This window comes from Macrotis lagotis, chromosome 6 (assembly GCF_037893015.1).
Source record: "Macrotis lagotis isolate mMagLag1 chromosome 6, bilby.v1.9.chrom.fasta, whole genome shotgun sequence".
Taxonomy (NCBI): Eukaryota; Metazoa; Chordata; class Mammalia; order Peramelemorphia; family Peramelidae; genus Macrotis; species Macrotis lagotis.
In genome coordinates this window covers 54965310-54986552 of record NC_133663.1, presented here as the reverse complement: position 1 = coordinate 54986552, position 21243 = coordinate 54965310, and the positions used below count along the sequence as shown (strand labels likewise).

Below are 21243 nucleotides of genomic sequence, written 5' to 3'. Positions count from 1 at the left end.
GAGACTAACCAGAAGACTATTAAAACAAACCAGACATGAGGTCATGAGAACCTCCAGGAAGGTGATCACTGTTGGGATGGAGAGCCAAGGGGTTCAATGCATGATTGTTGTGGAGAGAGAGAGATGGTGAGCTGTAGCAGCCGATTGCCAGGGCCAACTCAGTGAGAGTGAGGAGCTAGAGATGGCAAAAATGCTGTAGCCCTCTGCAGCTGGAAGTGTGCTAGTGGCCTCAGCAGGAATGGGAAACATTTGGGAGGAAAGAGAATGGCTTCTGTCTAGTGGGCAGCATGATAAAGAATGCAGTGGTAAAGAATTGAAGTCCCCTAGCCTAGATGAGCCTCTTCTGCAGATGCTGATGAGATAGCTAAGTCATGATCATCTTTGAAATCACGGAGGACAAGAGATAACTACCACAGGATGGGGACGAGTAAATCCTCAGTTTTTAGGGGGGGGGGGAGTGCAATAAGGCAGATTTATGGATCAGTAAGGACAAGCTTGGAACAGGGCTATCAGAAAATGGAATGACCAGTCGTAAGAGTTGTAGGCTCCTTCTCAGTGCCCATCTCGAAGGACTTGGAGAGCTTGTCATACAGGTTGGAAAGACACAGGTCTTTTCAGGTATGAAAAAGGTCCCTTCTAACTCTGAAACAGATTCATTAAGACAAGAAGATATTCTTGAATCCCTCCCTCCCCTGCCTAGAAAGTTAGCATTTTTGTGCTAAATTTTGCCCATATTGTCTCATGGACCTCCCCCGCCACCATTCCTTTAAGGTACAGTGCAAACACCATCTCCTGAGGGAAACTTCCTAATCCTTCCAACTGCAAATTCTACACTACCTTAAATTTCACTAATTTCCTTTATGATGAATATACTTATGTATTTGCTTATCCCCTGCATTAGCACATAAGCTTCTCATGAATAGTAATTATTCCTACCTTTGTATCTCTGTATTTGTCTTTAGCACCTAGATTGGAGTGTATATATGCAAGTTAAAAGGAGTGAAGTAATTTTGATTAAAATATTCATTTAATTAGAGTGGAAGATAGCTTTTGTTCCCATTATATAATTACAAATATAATTTCTTTAAAGCCATCTCAAGTTTTTTAATGTGCAAAGATAACTGATATCCTTGGTGTATGTATTGTATATAGTAAAGGTGACATTGGATATCAATATTTTAAAACCAAAGCATTTATTACTCATTTAATGCATTTGTGAAGGTGCATAATAGCATAGAAAGTGATGAAAGGAAGTTATTGTTAGACTTAATTTTGTAGCAAATTTGCATGTTTCAGTCATTTTATTTTTAGCTATATTTTTTGGTTTTTATAACATTCATAAATATTTGGGCAGTAATTCCTTGGAAAAGACTGATATAATTTTATAGTTGCAGATTTTATTAAATCAAAAGTTAGTAATCAGTGAGTGTATTTGTATTTCTAGAAATAAAGCAATAGGCTTGAATAAATCATGTAACTTGGCTTAAAGATAAGTAGATATTTTTAGTAATTCTATTAATGGTGGCTATTAACTTGGCAGTTAGGAGCTATGTATCAACATGTGGCAGCTTCCGGTGTTTTCACCTTCTATCTCTTTTCTGGTATGTCACTTGTTATGTTTGCACAAGGTTTGGCAAATATTTTCTTCATACACCTTGTAGGAGTGTCTAGTAACTGTCTACAACACCCTTGGCAGAAATCCAGTCTGGTTGGATTTTTTTTCCCTTTGTGTGAAGGAAACTTTTATTTATGAAATCATACTAACATACTCAAATTTTCCCTTCCTTGCCTAGAAAGTTAGCCCTTTTAACAAAAAAAAAAAAAGAAAGAAAGATGGGTGAAGCAGGAGAGAAGCAGTTCAGCAAAATTGGAGCAGTCTATCAGCCCAGAGCTGACAGTATATGGGGTACTTCACTTCTAGAGGAGTGCCCTCTTCTCTGCCAGCCTGGGGTGTGGGGGAAGGTAATTTCTTCAAGACTAAGCTTGTTCATTGCATGTGCCATTTATATTCTTAGAGTTGTTGGATAGATTTTTGTGATTGCTCTCTCTTCATTAATCTATATGGTTTTTGTGTTACTGTGGAGGACATCAACATCCTTGCAACCCCGAGGCTCAAAACCTAGTTATCAACTAGACTCTCACTTTCTTTCACCCCCACCTGTATCCAAACCACTGTCAAAGGCTGTCGATTTTACTTTCCTAATGTCTCTCGCACAGGCTCCCTTTCTGCTGATACTGCTATCACCCTAGTACAGACCCTAATCACCTCTCACCTGGACTGTTGAAAAAGTCTCCCTGCCTCAAGTGTCTTCCCAGTCCAGTCTGTCCTCCACATAGTGGACAGAGTGGCACCCCATTACTCAGAAAGTTTCAGCAGCTCTCTGTCATCTCAGATATCAAATATAAATTCCTCTGTCTTCTTACACCTTTATATAACCCACTACCATCTCCCCCAACCAGCACTGTGTAGTCAGTCTGTGGTCTAGTGACACAAGCCTTCCACTCCCAAGGCTTTTTCATTGACTTTTCATCTGAGCTTCCTGGCTTCCTTCAAATACCAGCTTAAATACCACATTTTATAGGAAACCTTTCTTATCTGTCTTAATTGTAGTGCCTTTCCACTGTTGATTATGTTCTATTTATCGTGTGTGTGTGTGTGTGTGTGTGTGTGTGTGTGTGTGTGTGTGCTGTCTGTCTGTCCTTTCTTTTTATCCTGGGTAGGTGTTTCATGGATGTTTATTGCCTCTGAATTCACATGCATTGTTTCTTGCAGCACACTGTCAATGGTCAATTAACATTTATGAAATATCTACTCCAACAGGTACTAGGCTAAGAGCTAGGGATACAAATATGAAATGAGAAAGATAATTCCTTCCCTCAAGAAACTGAAAATGGCCAGAGGGAAGGGAGGAGTGGAGGCTAGAGAAGTCTCAGAGTTGGAGCCTCAGGTGAGAGATGAGAAGGTGTCTGAGCTGGACTGGCTCCTTAAATGAAACTTTGGAATTCATGGCCCCACCCTCGTCCAAGAGGCTGAGAGGAGTGTCCAGGTGGAGGATGATGTGGTGATCCCTATAATGAGCTTCCTGTTTAGTCATGCTCCATTTGATGGGCAATGACTTTGTGTCCAATTCTTTGCAGTCACCAAAAATGTGAACTAAATTCAACTTCAGAGACTTTCTAGCTCTTTGACATTGACCAACTGGTCTCTATCTCAGTTTCCTCAGCTGTAAAGGGGGATAACATTAGCCCACACTTCCCAGGGGGGTTGAGTTGATCAAATAAGATATTTGTAAAACTCATAGTAGGTGCCATCTAAGTGGTAGTGGTGGTGGTGCTAGTAGTCGTCACTGTGGTTGATTGCCTTGAACATCCAGTAATTTTCCAAATTTCTTCTACATACTAGTAAATTAGATGAATTTAAACTTATCTTTGAAGTGATTTATAATAGATTAAAATAAATAATTACTTATTCTAGTATAGAAACTACCAGTACTACATATTTAGACAAAATAAGAACATCTGTTAGTTGGCATGTAAAATAAAATAATTTTTAACTCAGAGCAATTAGATGTTTTACTAGCAATTACACAAATGTTTTCCACAACTTGAGGCAACCAGGATAAAATAATTTTCAAAATTTTTATTATACATGAGTAATTTTATGTAAACTTTCTCAAAAGAGCTTTTGAAATATGAAGGATGTACTTATATTCCAAACCCATATTTTTAAACTGCAATGACTTTGTTTTACATATGTATATATATATACACACATATATGCATATATATGTATGTATGTATCTGCTAAGCAGCTGTAGACTTATACTAATTCTACCTATCAACTTTTCCTTCAGATTATCTCTTTAGAATCTGATATATTGAAAGCTTACAGTAATTATTTAATTATATTATTATTTTCAAGATGTTTAGCTTGATTTAAGGAAAAACTTTTGAATTAGTGGTACTCTGAAAGGAACAGTCTCTGTAACAGTGATGGGTTCCTCTTCACCAAAAGTCTTATTGGCCCAAAGACTTTTGGGGATGTAAAAGGTTATTCTTAGATCTGAGTCAGACAGATGACTTCTGAAGCCCCTACCAATGCCCTTTTATCATTACTTTCTTTTTCACTTCCCATTTTTCCCTTTACAACCATTAGAACTTTATTTTTCATCATTTCTATTCATTTCTACTTTGCACAACTCACCCTGCTAGGCACTGGACAAAGAAAAAAAATGCCACAAAGACCTTACTTTCTAATGGTGAACAGGGAGGTAAAACATGACCCAATTCAAACAAAGGATGCTAAGAGCAGAGGAAAGGTCCAAAGGCAACATCATAAAATTTTGAGGAAGGAAGAACATTTCCAGAGTTCCTGGAGGAAAGAGCACAGAGTTGCTGAGGGAAAAGTTTTCAGAAGTTGGAGTTGAGGTTGAGGGAGGGAGTCATTTCCAGGAATGGAGGATTGTACAAAGGAACAAGATAAGAGCAAGGGAAAAGTCCAGATGGATTACTAGAATAAAGAATATTTCAATCAAAATAATAGAAACATTTTTTCTCATAGATTTTGATTCTAGAGTCAAACTTAGAAATAGTACAGTCCAATATCCATATTTTATAAAGGTGGAAACCAACATCCAACAAGACTGGTCAAGGTTGTAAGATAGTAGATAGTAAAGCTACTGGGATCCAGCCTGGCTCCTCTTGCTCCAAATCCAGGACCCTTTTTCTTTAAGGTGCAGATTCCTTGAATCCGAGATATCATGGTATAGTTAATGTGTTGGGGTAAGTGACAGTGTACTTTAGAGAAATGGTGCCAGGAACTGTTTAGACCAAAGAATTATAATCCTGGAACTCCTTCTCTTGATGGAAGAAAAAATAAACTCTTGTCTAACCTTAGGGCAGAGAGTGAGGGTAGAGTGTAGAGAGAATAGGAGCAGCATAGTCAATCTGAGAAAAACGGGACTTATTGGGTGTACTGGTTCAGTTTATCCCTCATCATTCTACATCCAAGAACAGTTGAAACTGTTGGAACAGTTGGTGAACATAAGTCAGTGGTCCCAAATATTTGGACCATCTTAGCTTGTATGATTTTGAGATGCAAACTTAGTTGGATCTGTCTGATCAGTCAACTTCTGAGTCACCATTATGGATTTATGCAGGACAGTTGTGGCTGGGTTTTTTCCTAACAAAGCCACTTAAGTTAGAGGCAGATTACTGTAGAGATCCTTAATTGCTAGGATAATCTGTATTAATTTTAGAATATAAAATTTTAGAGCTAGTAGGCACCTTTAGACTTTGATCTATCACAGATGAAGAAGCTGAAACTCCCTCAGGCAAAGTCATGTGTCAAAGTCACAGAATTAATTAGTAACAACATAGCTAGAACAGAAGTTTCTTGTTTATCAGGAGAGGGTTTATGCTACTATATGGAATCACAGACCTCCTACTATATAACACATCTGACCAGTGGATATTTAGTTTCAACTTAAAGATATTCAGGTGAGGGAATTCACCTTCCCTCCGGTTAGTCCTATTCTGTTTTTGGACAGTTTAAATTGTTAGGAAGTTTAACCTGACATCATCTAAGTTGTCTTTTACAACTTCTGCTCATGGAAATTCTGACTTCAAGGCCCACATAGAACAAGTCTGATCTCTCTTTGACTTGGCAATCCTTCACGAATCTTGGAAGACAGTGATTATGTCCCCTATCACCCTTCTCCCAATTTCTCCTCCAGGCTCTTCACCTTCACCAGCCTTGTTTACCAGACTCCAACTTTGGTGGTGGGGGCATGATCTGAACAGGAAGGCAGAATACAGGAGAAGTTTCTGGTTCCTACACAGTAGCTGTACTTCTCTTAATGACATTGAAGATTGAAAGAGCAGGCAGCATGGCATGGTGACTAGTGTTCTAGATACTAGTGTTAGGAAGACCTGGTTTGAATTCTGCCTCAGACTTACTAGCTGTGTGATTCTGGGTAAGTCATAACTTCCCAGCCTGAGTAGCCTTATCTGTGCAATAAGGGTAATGATAATAATAATAATGATGATGATGATGATGATGATGATGATGATGATGATGATGATGATGATGATAACAATAATATTAGCTCCTGTTTCACAGAATTATTTTATCAAATGAGATAAAGATTTGTAGTCCTTAAAAGCTGTATAAATATTAGCTGCTATTTTTGTTAGGTTTTTTTTTTTTGGCTCCCACAACACACTGCTGGCTCATGTCAAGTTTTCAGTCCATTATTTTTCAGCTATTTTACAGAAAAGCTGCTGTCTACCATGTTTCTCTTAACTTGTATTTTTAAAAGTTAGATTTTTGGGTGTAAGATTTTGCATTTATCCCTATTGAAGTTAATTTCATTTAGCTGCCATTACTTTATCCTGTAGAGTTCTTTTTTTTTGGATTCTTAGTTTGTCATTCAATGTGTTATTCTTCCCATTAATGAATCATCTACAGATTTAATAAGGATGCCATCTATACCTTCTGCTGACACATTACTTTTATCCTCGAAGACTTTGTAGATAAGCTTTAACATCATCACCCCAGAACCAACTCAGCAAACAATCTTCCAACTCAGTACTTCTTCACATTCTAGTCACCACAGTCTTTTCCCCTTGGTATATTACCTTCCAGAACTAGTGTTCCACTGACAGAATCTTGGAGAACCCAGGGCCACACCAGGATGAGGCACTCGAAAACAAGATGAACAGACACGCATAGTTCATATATGCAAAAAAATACAAAATTCAAGTATATACATATATACACATATCTATATCTATATCTATATATAAATATATATATATATATTGAGGATATATATCTGATGGCTGATCCTAGCCTATCATTTTAATTTTTGTTATCTCAAGAATTTGATCTTTTGCAAAGAGTCAAGCAATGCCAGATGCCTTGAAGACAACCTCTCAAAAATTCATTCTATTTCTGACTCATTCTTTGCTCTGTTGGCCATGTCCAATAACATCCTCCTCCTCTACCTGCCATCCCTGAGATCTTAAGAGGCCAACACTTTGCTGTGTTGGAAATTTATTTTATAACTGCCTTCACTCTACCAGTATTGTATTGACTCAGACCTCCCACATCCAGACTTATCCTGTGGTTTCTTTAGAATAACACCAACTTTTGGGGTCATGAAGAGGCAGTCTTGGGGTTATGGAATGAGTTGCAAAGCTTTGAGGAAAGTACCTTCTTGGGAAGATTATGATAAGATAAACATTCTTTGGTAGTGCTATTAAATATTTAGTAAACCATAAGGTGAAAGAGGCAACAGAATACAACGTAACCAGCACTACCTTTGGACTCTGAAGACCTGGGGAAAAAACTCCATCTCTGAAGCTTCATACCTGTATGACCTCAGGCGACTCATTTACTTCATATGTAAAATAAGAGGTTTAGATGCTAACTTCTGCACTAAAGCATCATACTTTTACTCTGCTGTGGAAATGCTAAAAACTCTCAGCAAGGCCCAATTTCAGGAGGGAAAATTTCAGAATGATTTAGAAAATAATATTCTATTCAAGTCTAAGATCAAATCAAAATAAGATTAAGTGTTTATTAAAAATAAATATAAGATAACTAGATGATTACATTTTTGTCTAACACTATGTGCCTGATTTTTAGATGACATATATCATTAAAAGTTATATTTCTGCTTAGCTATTTGATAAGCCACCATTTTAATTAAAAAGGCATATTTCTAAGGAAAAAGCATACTTATCTTTTGGATCAGTAACCTGACCTATGAGAAACCTAGCTCTGCAGACCATAAGGCCTTTGCTGATGATAGCAGGAAGTTAAAGGAGATTACAACAGCTTTATTGTCTGATTTTGTTCACAAACTTTTGGTTGAAAAATGGAAGGCAAGGTTAAATATGATTTTGTTTAAGATGAAGTTTTTTACTAATTAAAAAGAAACTTTGAACAGTGGTCTCTTGATTTTTTTCTTACATACCTAAGTACCTTTTAAGTTTTTAAAGTATCCTGCTAATAGTTTTTCTTTATCAGGCATGGACATATTTTGTCCCCACTTCCGTGCTTGACCAAGTCAGCTCACAGTTATGTTTTTCTAAAGATTAATGCCTAAAGAATGTGCTGTTAAGTTGTTAGTGGGCGTAATGAACATATGAAGTTGTATCTGGTACATCACTAATGATTCTAAAGCCGTGTCTTCTATAGCCATAATACTACTTTGCCTTTTAATTGTGAATTGTTTGCTAATTTCAGAAAATTTTCCTTTGCATACTTCTGTACTCTTTGCATTAATTTATCAAACATAAATTTATTAAGATTGTTTGAATGGGTAGTTAGGTAAGGCAGTAGAGAGAGCACCCGTCCTGGAGCCAGGAGGACCTGAGTTCAAATCTGGCTTCAGACACTTAATAATTACCTAGCTGTGTGACCTTGGGCAAATCACTTAACTCATTGCCTTGCAAAATCCAAAATAAAAAAGATATTGTATGAAAATGGGGCCTATCTAATGTGTGGGTTCATTTTGCATGACTATACTTATCTCCCTAAATGGGCCAAATATATAAAAAAGGCTTTTATTTGGAACTTAAAAGGGCTTCAGTTTGGGGAGGGAGAGTTGGAGCAGAATGGAGTAAAATGATAGTGACAGTAAAAAACTAGAAGAAAAGAATATTTGAAGAATCTTGAAACATATACTGAAGAGAACAGGAGAAAGTTGAAAAGAGAAGACAGACAACCAAGGTGGTATTGTAACTGTCATATTAAATTTGAAATCTAGCTAAAAAACCAAGGTGTACTTTAGTGGAGTCTATACTTTTGTATATAGGCCTTTTTTCCTGTATTCCTTCATGTAGAACAGTGTGAATCAGTTATCTACTTAATATTTGCATATAATTTTTCCTCTTTTCAATTATAGACCTCTTCCTGCCATTTTTGCAGTCTCACTCCTGCAAATTCTTGATTCCTAGCTATATACCTTGATTTCCCAACTAGTTTGTAAGCTGCTTAAAAATAGGAGTTAAATCTGTTCCTTTTCTCTAACCATAGTGTCTTCTGCGTAGTGGTTTAAAAAATCTTGATTGGTATCAGTAAGCAACAACAAAAAAATCTGTTAGACCTTATTGTTATTTAACTTGGCTTTAGTTTTCTATTGGTTTTAGGATTGTTTAATTTCTCTGCCTTCTAACACAGTGACATTCTTATTTAGAAGGGAAGTTATCTTTCCCATCATTCTGTTTATACAAATATTTTATTCTGTTATACTAATATTTTTACTTTTAAATTTTTATTTCAAATTATTTTGCCCTCAAATATGTATTGTTATTTCTCATCTATAGCAACTGAGCCATTTGAATCATATTGATTCATTTGTATTAGTCTAGGTTGATCGGTAAAATCTTTAAAAATAGTAGAATAGTTTGTATTGCTTGATTACTACTTAAAATCTATTACGTTATTTTTATATGACATGTTTATGTTTTGTCATTAAATATGACTAATGTAATTTTTGTTTGTTTTAGGGTAAAGTTCATCTGGAATTAAAACTGAACGAACTCATTACTGATAATGGATCTGTATGCCAGCAGCTTGTAGTACAGTAAGAATAATTCTTTTACAAAAAAATCAGTTACAAATGTTTCTTCAACTTTGTTGTTTTGTTGAATCTTACAAATATTAGCCTTTAATTTTAGATATTTAGAGAGAGAGTTTAGGTTTTGTGGTTAGGGTGATAGACCTGAAATCAGGAAAGTCTGATTTCATATCCTGCTTCAGATCTTTTTACTAGGTGTATGACTCTAAACAAAGCACTTAATTTCTTTCAGGCTGAATTTCTTCATCTTTAACTAGAAATAATAATAATAATTCCTACCTTACAAGGTTATTGTGAGGATGAAGTGTGTAAAGCACTTTGCAACCTTAGAAAATAGAGTAAACATTAGTTATTATTGTTGTTATTATCATCACTGCTGTGGTTATTATTAGGTATTTCAAGGATCTTTGGAATATTTTTCATAGTTTGTTTTCTCACCCAAAATTGAATTCTAATCTATTTCTCCTGGCTAATCTTTATGAGACATAAATTATTAGTTTGAGGTGTTTGCCAACAAACTTTTTACCTGTGATGATTGTCCTTCTTTTTGAACTTGTGGAAGGGACAGTTAATGTAGGAAGGAATATTGAGTGAGGCTTCCATCCAAGCTGAAGGGATGCCCTTATAGATGAGAGTTACATTTTCACCTTTTCTTGGGAGAGGCAGCATGGTGTAGTGCCAAATAATAGTTCAATTCAACATGAATAATCACCAGGGATATTTAAGACTTTAGAGATATTATTATGGAAAACAGCACAGACTCTGAACCCAGACAACTCATCGTCTCTAAATCTGGCATCAAGGGCTGGCTTTATCACATAGGCTTTAAGTCTAATGGTAACTGTGAGGAAAAAATTGTGAGAAAAACTAGAAAGCACCACTGTAGGTCGGTGCCATGGATTGAATAGTAGGCTTGAAGATTGTGCAGAAGTTACTGACCTCCTCTGTAAAGTGTGGGGATAAGCATAGTCCTTCCCTCACAGTTAAATGGGCATCTCACTTTATTGGCATTTCATTTAGCCATTTTTATAAATGTTAAATTTGAAAGATATGCTTCTTTTTCATTGTAAGTCTAATTTGGGGAAAAGAGTGCCTCATTTACTCTTAGATGCCATAAAACAAAAGTATACCTTGAATGAAAGTTCTTTTTTAAAATATATTTTAAAAAATTAACAAGCATTGATTTTTCTCTTTCTTCCCAGCCTTCTCTGAAATAAGAAAACAAAACACTTTTAAACAAATACACACAGTCAAGTTAAAATACATTCTTCTGCTGGCTACATCCAAAATATTTTCATATTATTACCTGAAGTAAATATTTAGCAAACCTATTGATGGGAACATATGCTTAGCTTCCTGCTATGTATCAGGAACTGAATATACAAAATCAAAAATAAAATTATCCTCACCCTAAATATTAAGTATATGCAACAATCCCAGCACTTGGGAGCAGTGTTTGGAAGGAAGAAAGGGATTCTCAAAGGTGAGGTGAGGGCATCTGAGGCCTGGGGAGCAGGCAGTACCAAGTCCCCAAGATGAACATGGGGTGTCTTTGGTGAGGAATAGCAAGGTTGTTTTAGCTCAGCTATAGTAGTGCTCATGCAGGAAGAGAAGGAAAGGTAGACAAGGGCCAGGTCCCAGAAGACTTTCAAAGCTTAGCAGAGACTTCCTGCCCAAAGAGCTGCCTGAGCTGGGGGCCCTCTGCCAAATTCTTACCTCTCTCCTCCCACAAACCTTGATAAAACGATTAAGAAATCTTTCTGGTGAGAAACTACAAGAAGTGACTTCTTCCACTCTACTATGGTCCAAATTGTGAGCCAGGAGTCCACTGACAAGAAGTAAGGGAATTCCTGCAGTAAAGAGGGTACCAGCCCAACCAGAACCAAAGGGAGTTTTTTGATACAGTCCAGGGGCTACCAAGAAGGACTCCTGAGAAAGCCCCAGTGGTCAAAACTTCCCTTGGGGGAGGATCTTGGAAGCCTTAGGAAGTGGTAGCAGGACAGCGAGCATTAACTTGGGACTGAGCAGTCTGGGACTAGAAGGCAGGCTCTGAAGACCTCTGAGGTGTTCAGCTCTTTGTTTTTAAGATGCTGGAAAAGGGCCCTGAGGATCCAGCATTTGGAACCTCTAAGATATAGCAAGTGGAGGTCTATAAACTTTTCTGTGCACTTATGTTGTTTCTCTATCTCTTTAGGATAAAGACCTACTAGTCTTTTAGAACCAGTTATAAATTGCTTTCCAGAATGGCGAAACCAATTTAGAGCTACACCAACAGGATACCAGCACTCCTTTCTTCCTGTACCCTCCTCAAAGAGATCATGTTCCTTTTTGCCATCTTTGTCATTCTGATTAGTGCTAAGTGAAATCTCACCTGCATTTCTCTTAGTGATTTATAGTATTCATTTCATACCACTGTTGATTCTTATTTTTTTCCCTTGGAAACCTGCCTTCATATTCTTTTGCCATTTATCTATTGGGAAAAGTATAGACAGACTTCTTGAAAAAAATTGTCTATTTTCCATGTCTCCCATTTCCTCATATCCCTCCTTCAGACCCTTATGATAGGACCTTTACCCTTCACTACTTGACCGAAGTCTTTATCAGAGATAATCTTTGAGCTCCTAATTGCCATACCTATTTTCTGTCATCCTCCTCCTTGCCCTCTCTGTAACATCCAGGTGACTCTGGAAAAGAAAGTGAGACTGGTGAATTAGGACAATTCAAATCCAGTTCACATGCTTGTCATGGCATCACTCCTGGTGTCATGTCTTCTTTGAGAATAAAGGGCAAACATCATTATCATCATAGCGTAATCCCTTCCAATCTTTCCATTCCTTTATACACTTTCCTTCTATATAGATACTCTGCATGTTGTTCTCTACACACAACTTTCCCTTTTAAACTGGGTGGGGCAGTGGATAGAACATTTGGGACTAGAGTCCAGATCCAGCCTTAGAGACTTGCTTGATCTGTGGCCCTGGACAGGTAATTTTAATCTCCATTTGCCTCAGTTTCTTCTACTGTAAAATGGGGAGAATATTACTCCAATTTCCCCATGGTTATTTTGAGGCTCAAGTGGGATTGTATTTGTAAAGAGCTTAGGCTTTAACCAGGTTGGCACCTGGTAGGAGGCCCTTAACAACCTGCTTCTTCCCTTTTTTCGTCTCAGGTCCTGCTTCCCCTCTGCCTATCTGTTGTCTCCTTGCTTCTCTCTCCTTCCTGGCTTCTTAAATCCCTCTTGTGCAGAGGGAGCTCCCTTTCCAGGGAACCCTCCTCCCTTGTGCCTTTACTGTGAAGTCACCTTCCATCTATATTGAAGAGCTCTGGTATGTATGTGGTTGTTTACATCCCCCAACCCCTTATAATGCCTTTTTTACTCTCCCTAACACTTACTGTTGAGTTTTACTCATGGCATGTTTTTTGACTGACCTAATATTCCTAATTTTCCCTTGATTCACTCTATTTCTTTGTGATTTTGAGGACATTCTCCAGACTTTTGTCTTTGTCCCTTTTCTCTCATTGTATCCTTAGCCATCTCAGTTGCTTCTTCTCAGCTTCCCCTGTTCTCACTTTATTCTCAGCAAGTACAGATCTGAGAGGCTGACTTCTGGACCCTCTTCCTAGTCTGTAGAATGGACTTGCTGCCTCCTTTAACCTGTTTAACTTTGTTCTTATTTTTCCTCCTTATACCTTTCTCTTTCTTCTACCCTCCCCCTCCACCCAGAAATTTTCTGACTTGATTAATTTTTTGTCAGTGGCAGTCTCAGTTATATAGTTTCCCATATTCAAAGCCTTCTTTCTTTTTTTCTCACTCATTTCTCCTATTCATCCAGTTCCTAAATCCTATGATTTCTACCCCTGAAATAATTTTTGTCTCTTCTCCCTTTCTATTCCAACCCCCCCACACACACACACACACACACCTATTCTAGTACTGAATTCCCACTGCCACCTGCTTTGACTGGTAGAGTAGCCTCACAGGACTTCTTCCTTCTCTTCCCTTCAATCCATCCTTAATGGTGTAGCCAAAAACAGTTTTTCTTTGTGTATTTATGTGGTCTCACAGAGCCCAACACAGCTGTTGTCAGACCCATAAAATTGGGACGATAGGTTTCTAACTCAAATTAGAAACAGGGTGATGAGTTACTTTTTCAGTCACAGCAACTGATGAATTCTGTCTGCTGTGGTGCAGCGGGCTTTTGATCTGCATCAGTGGAACCCTTGCTGAAGGGTTGAGTTGACGATCTGGCTTTGTCACTTACTATTTAGAAAGTCTTCTTGGCTCCTTCTTGCCTTCCAAGTAAAGTTCAGACCCTTTAGCCTAACTTTTGTGATCCCCCCATCCCTTGTGGCACCACCCTCCCTTTTCAGCCTTAACTCATTCCTCTCCCCTTTTCACATTCAGTGGCCCAGGCAGCCTTGACTGTTCACCCCTCCCAGTGCATGCCCATCTCTGACTCTTTGTTCTTGCTGTTCCCTGTCCATGAAATGCTTCATTCCATCCCTCTCACCCAGTCCTATTGCCTTGGTGAAGATCTTCCCAGTACCCCCTGAGCACTTTATTGACGTCTTTGGGTGCTCATGCACCATTTTGTTTTATGAGTTCTCTTTCTGAGAGGTTTCCAAAGTTCCCCGAAAACAGACGAGGCCACACCTCCTGTTTCTCCTCTGACATGTGAACCCAACTGTTTAAGGGAATGGGGAGAGGGGAGAGGTGTGGACCTAGACAGCAAATCAGCAAGGGAGACCCAGGCAAGTTGCCTAAGAGAGAAGGAAACACAGTAGGCCCTGTCCCAAGGGAGCTTGTCCAAAGACAACTGGTAAACACACACACACACACACACACACACACACACACACACACACACGTACACACGTGTACGCGCACCAACATTAGCCAATGCACTTTCACAGCTGAAGAATCTCTTCCAAATGGAATATGGGAAAAGCTTCCTAGAAGAGGCAGTACTTGACCTAGGGCAAGGGCTGCTCCCTCAAGAAAAAAGAGCTAGAGATGAGCAGGCACTGGGAGGGGTGAACAGGTGAGGCTACCTGGGCCTCTGAATCTGAAGAGGGGAGCAGAAGCAGGTAAGGTGGTAGGTGGGGTGGTGCCTCGAGGGGCGGGGGCCTCCAGCACAGGCTTGGAAGGCAGGAAGGAGACACGGAGGCCTTCGGAACTGGAGTGACAAAGCCAGTTCCTCAGTTCAAGAGTCTGGGCTTTAGACAGCAAACGTTCCCCTGATGAGAAGGCCTGCTCTGTGTGTGTGTGTGTGTGTAGTTACATATATGCATGGAACACACAGATAAAAACTGTGTATGTCTTTGTGTGTGTATACTTTATAAGAAACCATGCAAAACAAGCCAGGCCCATTGCTGTGGGGAGAAATTTTAAAATAATGTGGGGTAGAAATATCTCACACATAAGAAACAGATGCTCTTGTCAAAATATGTATGAGGAGTATACATATATATTATTTATATATGTATATATATATAGAAGTACCTACACATATTTATGATTTGCAAAGCACTTTACAAGTATTTGCTCATTTTATCTTCACATTGACCCTGGAAGATTGGTGCTTTTATTATCCCCATTTTGCAAATGAGGACACTGAGGCAAACAGGAATTAATTGACTTGCCCAGAGTCATGCATATAGTAAGTATCTGAGGCTGGATTTGAATTCGGGTCTTCATAATTCTGAGTATCCTATTCCATCCATGGAACCTCCCATCTATCTATCTAACTTGAAGGAAAAGAAAGATTTCCCCTGGCAGAGATGGAGGAGGAGTTTGTTCCACATGGAGGAGGATGTGGGCATCGACAAGGTTGCATGAGAAGGAAGAATCTGGTTGGGCACAGCTTCTAATTCATACAGTTTAACTGGACCCTGGAGGAGGGTTATGCCTAATTAGATGAAAAGCTGGTGGAAGGCAGTGGGTGCTTCCTGAAGGTTCAGTGGGTGGATGGGAGGAGGCAGAGGACATATGTTAGAAGACTGAAGACACCGGCCAGACCCAGTCCATGGGTAGCTGGGGGTCTCAGCTAGAGGACTGGCTATTTGTCTTGTGGGCTTTGGGCTAATCACTGCCATTTTTTGAGCAAGAGATTTGTGGATTTAGGCAAAAAGGGCCTGGTGGAATGGAGGAAGATGGACAACAGTCAGACTGGTGAGGAGCCCAGGTGACAGCTCTTAAGTTCAAGCATTGAGGGCTTGTTTGAGGAGGCAGAGATGAAACTGGGGAACAGATGTAGTCGGATTGGTTCATGAGTGTCTGAGAGAATCCAGTCTTTTGGATTTCCATACCTTTGGTTGTCCAGGATGGCTTCTGACTAGATCATAAACAAATAAATTTATACCTCCCTGCCCCCCAAAATGTGCTTAGTCAGCTATCATATCTCATGCTGTCACATTCTCAAAGCCAAGGAGAAGAAAATTAGAAAGGCAAGTCAAACAGGCCCTTCTGGCTTTACAAAGAACCCACCATGCAAAACAAGCCATGCCCCTCCCACAGAGTATACACTGTTGTGGGGAGAAATTTCAAAATAATTTAGAAGGATAGAAATATCTCACATGTAAGAAACAGATGTAAAAATATAATGAGAAGTGAAACTTGGTTCCAGACAATGTTGATAACCCTAAATCTATCTCCTTTTAAAAAAATTTAATAGTTTTAATAACTCTATACTGTGAAATAAATTAGGTTGATGGTAGCTTACCTAGATTTCTCATTTCTCGTTCTGGTTGCTTTATACCCTTACGAAAATTGACTTTGCCTAACAATATATATGTTGAGTTCAGAATAGACAAGTACCTCATTCCTGAAGTCTGTGAGGTGTCTTGTTCTTTTCATTATTCACAGAACTCCACAAAGGCTTCTGGTTATTTATGATATATGTTACTTCCTCCCTACCTCCACAAGTTTAAGATAGTAGGGGATGAAAGATCATCTATCCCAAGAAAACCCAGAATGATTAAGTGACCAGAATCTCAGGACTTGTGGCTTTAAACAGCTAGAATTTCAACTCGGGTCTTTTGATTTCACATTAAAGTCATGTCTTTGTGCATATTTGAAAAGAGGAGAAGAATAATTTCAGGAATAAACTGTATACCTAAGAAAAATTTTATACTTTAGCCATTAACAGTATCTTACTTGATTATATAACTAAATCATTTGTTTCCATTGTGACATGGTCTTCCTGCACCCAGGTGGGGTTCTCTTGTCAGAGATCCTGGAGTGATTTGCCATTGCATTCTCCAACTCTTTTTACAGATGAGGAAACTGAGGCAAACAGTGTCTCCACCACACCACCTAGTGGCCTCCACAGTGTTGCCCTTGTTTCCCAATAAAATGAAAACCACAATGGCAGTCACATCACATCTGATCTTAGACCTTCCAAGGTGATTTTGAATCCAGAAGGTTCTGGGCCTTTATAAAATCAACCACTCGACCTTTGCATATACTTCCTTAGTCTCCTCATGGGAAGCTATTATTGCTACTAACAAGACAATAAGAAAAGATAAAAGGAATATTTTTATATTATATTTTATATTAAAATTCTAGATGAAGAAGGGAGGAGTGTTGTCACTCTGCTAATTTTAACTTGGCTAGCCTAAGCAGAAAAATGTTTTTGTTCAATACAGAACCTATATGCCTTGAATTTGTAGATAATATATTTTTCTTAGTTAACTTTGTTGCATGACATTATCCAAAAAATATCCATGGAAAAACTTTAATTTATATCAAATTATTTTGAAATGGTTAATTGTATGCTTTTTTCTTATTTTCTAGTTATCAAATTATAGATTGTGAAATATCAAAATTGGAAAGTATTGTAAATACCATTTAGTCATTCCCTTTCATTTTTTTAAATAAGAATGCAGGTTCAGATCATGAATAATCTTGAACTTTTAAAAAATATTCTTATCACTTGTGGGCAGTTCAATAGAAAACCCAAAAACAGGATACCATATTGGGAGAGAGTGGAAGAAACCACAGTGTGTCTTTATTATTTATAATCTGAGTTCCCCTTCCATGGATGTCAGCTGAAGTGGTCTAGAACAAGACTGTTGGCTGCCCTAGACTTCTCCTTGCCCTTCTGGCACTATTAGCCTGAATATTTTCCTGAAGTCTACCTTGCCATTATCATTATTTTGTACTTGTATACTCTACTTAATACGTTCTTCCACATTTACACATTGCCTACCACTGTGTCATCAGTAAGATTTGTCATCAATAAAATTTGCCCTAAGAATTTTTTTCAGAGTATTTCAAAAGGTTAAGAATAACCATGAATGTTTTTGTAACTGGGATGTGCTACTTCTTGTTTATTGTATTCCATTTTCAGCTAGGAGCCTTATATCCCATTTATTTATTTATTCATTCATTCATTTATTTATCTATCTATCCATTTATTTATTTATTCATCTATTTATTTATTTAACAATCCATTTATTTATTTATTCATTTGTTCGTTCATTCATTCATTTATTCATTCATTTATTTATTTATTTAGTCATTTATCTATTTATTTATTCATTCATTCATTCCTTTCTTTCTTTCCTTCTTTCCTTTCTTCCTTCCTTCTTTCTTTCTTTGTCTGTCTGTCTTTCTTTCTGTCTTTCCTTCTGTCTGTCTTTCTTTCTGTCTCTTTCTTTCTTTCTTTCTTTCTTTCTTTCTTTCTTTCTTTCTTTCTTCCTTTCTTCCTTTCTTCCTTTCTTGATTTAGGATTGGATTGTTGTTCCAGTAAGGAATTGTTTCTTTGTGTCCTATGAATACTTTGGGTGGACTTGTTACCAAGCCAGTGCATACAGTGATGCTATCTATTCTTCCCTTATGTGTCTTCCTTTCCTTTACAATTTTTGTCTATCTTATGCGCTCATACTCCCCCCCCCAAAAAAAATGGCAAAATGTAATTCAGGAGTTATAAACAAGAGAATTCAGAGGCTGAAATTTCATGCCTGTGCATCATGAATACTTTTTTTCAAGGTGAACCTTGGAAGGCATTGGATGTGATCAGTAGGTAATATCAAAAAATGATTTAGTTATATTTTTAAAAAACAGAAATGACTGCTTACTGATATGGATGCCAATTCTGAATTATCTATATGTAAATTAAGATCCTCACAACTCTTTAGAGCAAAGTTCAAAATCAGCACCAAATTAGAAAAAGGAATAAAAATGAAAGGACAAGGCAGCAGGCAACTGAGACAGCAGCCATCTGACCTATTTAAACAAGTACTGTTAATGCTAGAAGCAGTGAGAAAGGAAATAGTGGTTTAATTAAGGTATATTTGCCAGTTTTCATTAAAATTTAAAATTTTTTGAAAGATTCTTAAGTAAACTTTCTTACACAGTGCTTAATCATAAGCCTCTTTGACCTAGCAAGTACACTTAAGCATGTTAATCTTTGGATTTTTTCAGTGGGAAATAAATGGAGTCATTTTCAGCTTTCTGGTGGCTTATGATAGTTTTTTGGTTTTTTTTACTTTAAAGTTTTGTATATGTATAGATTTCAATAAATGAACTGTGAAGTAAAGTGTAAGAAAAATGTACAAGGAAAAAGATTCATCCTATAATAAAACATGTTAATGATTTAGTAATACATATGTGTGCACATATGTATTTGTGTGTGTGTGTGTGTGTGTGTGTGTATTTATACACTTGCCTACCTACCTTGTATTTGGTTGTTTGGCAGGAAATGAGGACCTGCCTGATGGTATCTCTTTTCCTCCTTGGGGGAGGGTCAGGGAAGCCGACTTGTGATTTCATTCTAGGCACATTCCCTAGTAACTTGGGGCCTTGAAGAGTTGTCTGGGACTGTGAAGTGATTTGTGCTAAGTTAGTACCGGCAGGTGTCAGAGGCTGGACCTGACTTCCAAGCCTGTTTCTCTGTCCACTCCTTACCCTGGTCTTATCATCTGTAATGATAGAATCCAGAATAGCCAGATTTATCAAAGCAATACAGGAAAGAAGATAGCCTGGTTCTTAATAAGGAAATTCCCCATATGTTATGCTTATAGTTTTTGTATTTTCATTACAAAAATAGATTTATTCAATTTAGTCTGTGATTTAATCCATGAGATGTCATAATTCATTAATTTCCTAATAATTTATATTAGCTGATGATTATTCTCATTATTCTACCTTCCTTCCCCTCCCCTACCCCATTGGAATTATGTTAAGAAACTAATCAAAACAAAGGTACAAGGTAACTCACATTGTTTACTGAGTTAAAATATATTAATTATGAACTCTTAGATTTGATCATTGGTTACCTTAGAGTTACCAATACCTACAAGCTGTATATCTATATCTGAAACATAAATCAGATCTTCAGTAAATTACAACTGAACTAGAAATTAGAAATTAAAATGTCTTCTGTATTGACATTTATTTGCAATTTATTTATTTTGAGGAAAAGGGATTCAGATACTTTATGAGATATAAATTTGAATGTTTATTTCCCTCTTTTTTCCTTAGGCAAAATAATTTTAGAAAAAATAATTTTCATTTTTCTTTAATTTAACATGTATTATCATGATACTTGATCCAGTAAAAATAAGTTATAAGTAGCTTTTTGATTTTTTGCCGCTGCTTGACACAGAAACTTGGGAATCAGGTAGTTAATTAGTGACAGCATTAGGGTTCAATATATTACATAGAAGTTGGTATCCATTAGATTTAAATCGGGGGCGGCTAGGTAGCGCAGTGGATAAAGCACCGGCCCTGGAGTCAGGAGTACCTGGGTTCAAATCTGGTCTCAGACACTTGATAATTACCTAGCTGTGTGGCCTTGGGCAAGCCACTTAACCCCATTTGCCTTGCAAAAAACCTAAAAAAAAAAATAGATTTAAATCATGTGGGAAAAAGGTATGTTCTGCCAAGATGCTCCTAATGCCAATGCCGTGACTTGATTTACAGATTAGAATGACAGTTTATTCCCCTGGATAATTAGAAAAAGTGTTAAGACATAATATTTCAGATAAATGTGTGTGTGCATGTGTGTGTATGTATGTAAAATTAGTCTACTTACCAAGTTAAATAGATCTATAAAACACTTGTAAAAAAGTGTTTCTTATTGCTTGACTTTTTAATGAGATACTGCTTTAAGCCCAGGGCTAAGAAGATTGGGCTAAAAAATCCTGTCTCTCCTCTCCTAAGTCACTTGCCCTCTGTCTATCTCAGACAGCTTCCTAGGCTGACTTATTAAGTCTGATGTGATCCACATTGATAAAGGGAGCTCTTATTTGGGGAATTCTTCACACTGTAGAAATCACAGATTCTTCCAGTATTCTTAGAATTTTAAAATGACCACAGCTTTGGAAAAACTGGAAACTTTGATATGTTATTTCAAAATTTCATTTCAGTAATGGTAAAATCATGGAAGAGAACATGACTTATTTAAATTTGTCTGCCTAGCAAAATAAAAACATTTTAAAATGTTTTTCTGCTTAGTATTTTTAATTTATACATTTTCTGAAAATATTCACTCTTCACCATGGTATTTAATGCTATGGTTTTTATCACTTAACCATTACATAAGAATGGATTCTCTGAAATCCTTCATATATTTGTATGAAAATGTAACTATATGTTGAGTACGTGTCATCTAATTCATTGCATGTTTTCCTTAATTTAAGGTTAACC

At 37.4% G+C, this 21243-nt stretch overlaps 1 protein-coding gene across 3 annotated transcripts in view; it reads left to right on the top strand.

Moving 5' to 3' along the window:
- RASA2 (RAS p21 protein activator 2) overlaps nucleotides 1-21243 on the top strand; it is a 144632-nt gene that overhangs the window by 62360 nt on the left and 61029 nt on the right. For all 3 annotated transcript variants that reach the window (XM_074191182.1, XM_074191181.1, XM_074191180.1), the window contains one exon: nucleotides 9520-9596. In XM_074191182.1, coding sequence (XP_074047283.1) covers nucleotides 9520-9596 — 77 coding nt within the window. The remainder of the gene's footprint in view (nucleotides 1-9519; nucleotides 9597-21243) is intronic.